The sequence below is a fragment of the Benincasa hispida genome, chromosome 11 (assembly GCF_009727055.1).
Source record: "Benincasa hispida cultivar B227 chromosome 11, ASM972705v1, whole genome shotgun sequence".
NCBI classification, from domain to species: domain Eukaryota; kingdom Viridiplantae; phylum Streptophyta; class Magnoliopsida; order Cucurbitales; family Cucurbitaceae; genus Benincasa; species Benincasa hispida.
The window spans coordinates 26,247,425-26,254,153 of NC_052359.1; the positions used below are offsets into that span (position 1 = coordinate 26,247,425).

At 36.5% G+C, this 6,729-nt stretch overlaps 1 protein-coding gene across 1 annotated transcript; it reads right to left on the reverse strand.

Annotated features, from left to right (window-relative positions):
• Window positions 1-275: 275 nt before the first annotated feature.
• On the reverse strand, window positions 276-6,387 carry LOC120091570 (cytochrome c oxidase subunit 6a, mitochondrial). The gene is made up of 4 exons (XM_039049666.1): window positions 6,220-6,387; window positions 4,989-5,095; window positions 4,812-4,854; window positions 276-696 (listed from the first exon to the last, which is right to left on the reverse strand). Exons 1-4 carry the CDS (start codon window positions 6,329-6,331, stop codon window positions 662-664), a joined length of 297 nt encoding a protein of 98 aa, XP_038905594.1. The 5' UTR covers window positions 6,332-6,387; the 3' UTR covers window positions 276-661.
• Between the last annotated feature and the right edge of the window lie 342 nt (window positions 6,388-6,729).

A 6,729-nucleotide genomic window follows, 5' to 3' on the forward strand; every position in this document is an offset into this window, starting at 1 on the left:
GGAAAGAGAGGATGCAAACAAGAGAGAGAAGGAATGAAGCTGACCGGAGAGAGAGATAGAAAATATATATTAAAAATATAATTTATTTCCATGTCGGCTTTGCCACATCAATCAATTAAGTCTCTTTTCTTTTTGTTTAAATTTGATGGATTTGTTAGTAGATAGACCTTACATACCTATTCTTGAAAACTCAAGAACTAAAATGATCAATTTGAAACATCAAGGATCAATCAAATGCACACATTCTCGAAAATTCAGATCAAATGCACACATTCTCGAAAATTCAGGGACCAAAGGCCTAACCTTTTTTGTTAGGTTCTTCATCCAATCATGTTGATAAAACCTAGCAATTGTCTTGGTTTACCAAGTAACTATTACCCCCTTAAGTACAATTAATTACAGGCTCATTTTTCAATCCAAGCACAGCTTATTACAGCAAACTGAGGTTTGGAATGATGGAAAGTTAATCTTATTAATCAAGAAGGATAATTTTGACAACATGGAAAGATCAAACCATGATTCACATTTTAACAAATGCAAAATGGCCATACATCCTTTGAAAAGAAAAATCTAACCCAACCAGACGATGGAAGTCTTTCCAATATGGAACAAAATGAGTAGAATGACTATGCTTGATCTCCCCTTCAACCAAAAGTAGTCCTCAGTGATGCTTCACCTCAAATAAACCATCAGGACCTGATGCAAATGGGATCCAGAATAAAAGGAATATATTATTTTTCAAATCGGTAAAAACAATATTATTTTCGCAATAATAATAAACGGTAAAGGAGCAATTGAGCAAGCAACGTAGAGCAAAGATGAATGAATATCAGATCATCCATCAAATTCAGCCACCTTTCATAAATGTCGCAGTATACATCTCCAGCTCCCTTTTTCTTACAATCATACTACTGTTTTTTTTTTTTAACTGCAGTTGTCCTAAAATATAATGAGGGAAGCAACTGTTAGAAACAGTTCCCAAAAAAGGTTCCAACTGTTTCTGAGAACAACTTCCAAACAGTTCTGGAAGCTGTTTGGAAGTTCTATGCCAATCTCAAACTTTGATATGAGAAATTACTTGATTATAATTTATCAGCCGGGAAGTAAACGGCACTGTAGTATGACCATTCGTGGTTGTAAACTCTTTCATACATTCCCTGTTTGTGTTATACCTGGATTGCATTTATGATAGATCATCTTTAGTTAGGGTTTGTGTAAAACTCTTCTCTCTTCCTGCTCTCCTCTGAATCCCCTTCCTCAACCCTTCCCCAGCATACTTAAAACCCTTCATTTCTGACGGATTCAATGCCTAAATCTAAAGTTGAAGATGGTCATGATGAGATCGACGATATGAATAACAAGAATTTTACCTTATCAAGGACAATGGTATAGAGCAAGGAGCCATTGTTTGAATGATATTTTAAATGTTTACTCAGTCCCATCAATGACCTAAACCCCCAAACATTTTTTTTTAAATAGAAATGACAACTTTCATTGAGATAAAAAAGAAATAATATGCATACAAAAAACCAAGCCCACAAAAGAAAAAGAGGAACCCCTCTAAAGAAAGGGACTCCAACTATACAAAATAGAACCTATAGAATAGTTGCACAAAAAGTCTTTGAAACCGAAGCCAAAAGAGAAACGTGATATCTACAACAAGGGGGCCAAACATCAAAAGGATGAGGGCCATGTTTACTAGCAATGATTCTATGCCAAAGGGATTGGACTCAAGGTGGAACTACCACAACCATTTGGCTAACAAAGCTCTGTTATGAAGCCTTAAATTCCCAATTTCTACATACGTTTGATTCCTAAGAAGAAAAAAAGGCAAATAGAGTTCGTGAATACAAGCCTATTAGTTTGGTGACTTCCCTTTACAAGATCATTTCTAAGGTTTTATCAAACCGTCCAAAGAAAGTTCTATCAATTATTGTCAACGACTTCGAAGTGGCATTTGTAGAAGGGAGACAAATTCTTGATGCCATTTTGACTATTACAGAAGCCCTTGATGAGTAGAATTCTGTGGGTAAAAGAAAAGATCTACTAAAGCTCGACCTCGAGCAAGCATATGACAAAGTTGATTGGGCCTTTCTAGATGCAGCGTAAAAGCTTAAACACTACAATAAAAGGAGAAAATGTATTTGGGGGTGCCTCTCTTTGTCCAACTTCTCTATCATCATTAATGGAATATTGAATGTGAAAATTGTTGCTAAAAGGAGTCTTGCGTCAGGAAATATTGTTGGGGATGCCTACACCAATCTTGTGTGGTATTGTAATAATAAAAGAAGAATCATCAAAGGTTTCTCTTTCAGCAACCTGACCATTGAGATTACTCACCTTCATTATGTGGATGATACCCTTCTCTTTGCTCTTTATAATAGGGAACTTGATGGTTTGGTGGTCCATCGTCAAGCTGTTCTTACTTGGGTCAGGTTTATCCCTCAACACTTCCAAAACAGCTTTCAATAGGCTTAACCTAAGCCAAGATGAGATTGATTATCACACTTCCATCCTTGGTACTCATGTTCAACTACTTGGGTTTCCCCACTAGGGGTAAAGCATCATGCTGCGATGGCCTAGGAAGCTCTTGTGGAGAGATTTTTAAGAGGAAGACTGATAAATGGAGGTTTCTCTTTCGAAAAGAGGTCAGTTACTCAACTAGTTCTCAATAGTCTCCCTTTTTATTTTTTCTCCTTATTAAAAGCCCCAATGAAAATGGTTAATCGCTTGGTGTAGAAGATTGATAGAGACTTTTTGTTGTGGGGGGGGGGGGGGGGGGGGGGGGTATTTGTGACATAGCTGACCTCTCTTCCAACAATCTATGGTGGGCTTAGGCCAGGCATTGGCTCTCCTTGTAAAAAAAAAAAAAAAAAATAGTGCTTTTCTGTAGTGTTTGTGGAGATTTTTCCATGGGGGGCTCTGTGGAGACGCATCATTGATGCCATTTATGGTGTTGATAAGTGTGGCTAAAACTTTTTCATGCATAGAGATAAAAGGAATTCCAGATTATGGGCTGGAATTATGAAGCAAAAAGCGTACATTTTAAGTTTTAAGTTCGTAATGGGTAATGGGATGGGAAGAAGATTAGATTTCAGGAAGATGGTGTGCTTCCAACCTCTCGTGCAACTTCTTGCACAGTTGCACCAAGATATTTTGCTACTTCTACGAAAAAAAGGAGTTGTGACTGCCGATTGCTGGGTGGACTCAAATCAAGCATGGGATTTGGGTTACAGAAGGAGGTCATTTGATAGAGAAATGGGCAACTGTTGAATTCTTGGGTGGTGGACAAATCAAGATGAGTTGTGCCAGAAGATTTATCCCTCGGGGTTCCTTTTCAACCAATTCCACCTTTTTAGACATAACTAAAGGGGCCACGAAAAACTACTTCCCCATGGTTCAGTTGATCTAGAAGATTAAAATCCCAAAAAAGGTGAAGGTTTTCCTCTGGTCACTTGCTTATAGAAGCTCCAAAGGAAGTTCCCCAAGGGTCCCTTTCGCCTTCCATGTGTTGTCATTGCCTTATAGAGATGGAAACAGTGGATCACTTCTTTTTACTTTGTCACTTTGCTAATAGAGAGTGGTCTTCGCTTTCAGTATCTTTGGGGTGGTTGGATGTCCTCCTAAGAACATTGATGATTCGGCAATCCACGGGTTGGAGAGTGGTAGCTTTTGTGGGTGGGGAAAAATCCTTTGGAGATGTGCGACCCATGCTCTTTTGGGGTATCTTTGGAAAGAAAGAAATAGCCTTTTTTAAAGATAAGTTTGCTTCTTTGGATTCTTTTTGGGCTTTTGTTCAGCTATAACCTCTTAATGGTGCATAAATTACACCAATCTCTTTTGTAATTATATCCTTCTTATGATTACTAACCATTGGAAGACTCTTCTTTATTAGTTTTGTGGGAGGGGTTCCCTCAACTCCCTGTCTTAATGAATATACATATATGTTTCTTATCCTAGAAAAAAACAGAGAAAGAAAGAAAGAAAGACAGCAAGAACACTGCCAAAAGTATCCATAAAACCTTGAGATGGTCAACCAACAGAAAGAGGAAGTCGTTGAACTACCCCATTTGACATTTGGCGATAGAGCATTTCAAAGTTAAGTGAGAGTTGGGTCAATGGAAGGAGAAGGTCATAAAATAGATCTAAAGATAGCTAGCAAGCTGAACGAGGTAGTTATAAGCATATTAGTTAGCTGCTGAGTTAGTACCTAAATCTATTAGTTACATAATAGCTGTACTTTTAAAATGGTTCAGCTTCCAGATTCCAACATTATCAATGACCTGAGTTTGACTTTCAACAATATGTTCAAGCATCATAAACAGAGAAAATAAGGACTGCCAATCAATTTTTGTTTCAGATTACCATCGACAATGTCCGATCCAAATAAAGAAAACATATCCATAATCATGACAGAGTTTGCATAGGGGCATAATGGCTGATTTATTGGAAACTCTACATCATGTTTAAAATTAAATTCATAAAAAACAATACCTTATTAGTTTATTTTAAGGAAACAACTAGCACTATAAATCAACTCAAAAAATCCACCACTACTTGGAAATTTTACATTTTGACTATTTTCTTTTAAAAATATAAATATAGAGATGCATATAGAGTAGATTTTGTATACTTCTATAAAACTATAAAAACAAATGAAAAAAAAAATTAACATAGCACCATTTTTAGTAACAGTAATAGTACTTGACATCACTACATAATCCAGTTCTAGTTTCCTCATCAAAACCAAAATAGCAATTGCAAAGAGATATAAAAGATGTCATAGAACTTGTCATGGAGTGGAAACTTACCCCAAGGGAACTCTTTATTGCGTATGTGCAAATATGGATATGCCTGAATACAATGAAAACCCAAATAAAAATAAATGGGTAGGTAATACATGAGAGTACAATGCATAGTTCCATAATGCAACTAAGATACTGAGAAATGGAGGAAAAAGCATAAATTGACTGAAGTTTATAGCTCACAGGGGGCTCTTCATGGTGGGGATGGCCCTTTGATAGGTTATAGAATGCTAAAATAGTGCAGGTTGCAATGCCTGCATAAGTAATCTTCTCCCACTTTGCAGTTTCACCTGACATAAAGAAATAGAGGTAAGCGATCAAACAAAAGCAGTACTCATTATAGCACTCCTGCATACAGTTTTTCCTTCCTACTTGCTTGTACAATATAAGTCTGAAATAGTATTAAAAAAATAACAATACGTATTTGTACACAACAAACGTAACGAGGCAAGTATATGTTATGGCGGTTTACTAGAAAATAAATTCACAACTCTGAATTGGCTTAGCTCCAACAGTTTACAGAACCCCACCCAAAAACAGAAGAAATTTGTCCCCCAACCCACGCCCCCACCGAGAAACAGTGTGAGAAAAAGAAAGAAAGAGAAAAAATAGGGAGAGAGGGGAGAGAAAAAAAGAAACAGGCATATGATTAGAGGTGGAAAATCTTCCATGACCTCCATGCCAGAAAATAATTAATTAAAGTAGCAGGCGTAAGATTAGAAGTAAAAAAACTTCCACGACCTTCAACCCGGAGGAGAATTTCTTGATTAAAGGTCTTAACCCTCTAATAAATTTACTGCACATGTGTTTCCTTCCCTTCATGTCTTACTCATTCAAAATCAGAAGTAAATTTAACCTATCACAAAATCCAAGACTTTCTAGAGCATTGTTTGTGCAATTATAGAAATCAAGAATTATGATGTTGCCACTCAGTAATGGACCAAGATATCTTTTCCTCTTGCCTTCTATCCTACCAGCTTTAAATCAAATCTACTCATTAGCGACTGGAAACCCCATGCACAGTTGATTGTCAAATATAATATATATACTCTCATCCGATGATTTAACAAAACTATCGAATAACATTTAAATCTGAATTCAAAATTTCAAAACACCTCCCTTTGCAAGACTTCCAATCTAAAAGGAACAAAAAGCATCCACTCAAATTATTTTGGACCAATTTCTTAACATGATTCAATAATCAACATCATCCTTCATTCCCCCATTTCGTCAGATGCAAACTAGGACAGGAAAATGAATGAAATCAAACATACAATGGACTAAACAAAGTAGCCGAAAGTACAAAAAATAAATCCACCAATAGAGAAAAGCAAATCAAGAGAGACGTGAACCAATTGCAGCGCATAAACGATCACAATAAAGAATACCTAGAGAGAAAGAGAGAGAGACTTACGAGCATCGTCGTGAGCAGATGAAGCAAAGCCGCGCTTAGGCTGAGCGGAGTTTCGAGAGGCACCACGGACGGCGGCGCGAAGAAGATTGGATCGGATCGACGCCATTGCCATTTTTTCTCTTTCGTTCTCTCTCTCAAAATTACCGAGTCGCTTGAAATGATCAAACCCTTGCAATTTAGATTGCGGCTTTTACAGCAAAATAATCCCAAGCGTGTGACTGGGCACGTGCAAGAGAGAGACACGGTCACACGGTTTTTTTTTTAAATATATTTTCAGCTTCCCTAAATGTTTGAGTCTAATTTTCATTTGGTCCTAGATTTCAAAATAATCACACTTTTAATACTTCAATTTTGGGTTTAATTTCAATTTATTTTTATATTGAGCTTTGGTTCAATTAATTCTCCAAATTTAAAGATTCACACTTTCAGTCTTGAGTTTTCACTAAATACTCACTCTAATCTTAGCATTAATATCTATTAATTAATTTAAAATAATTATAAAGTAAAATT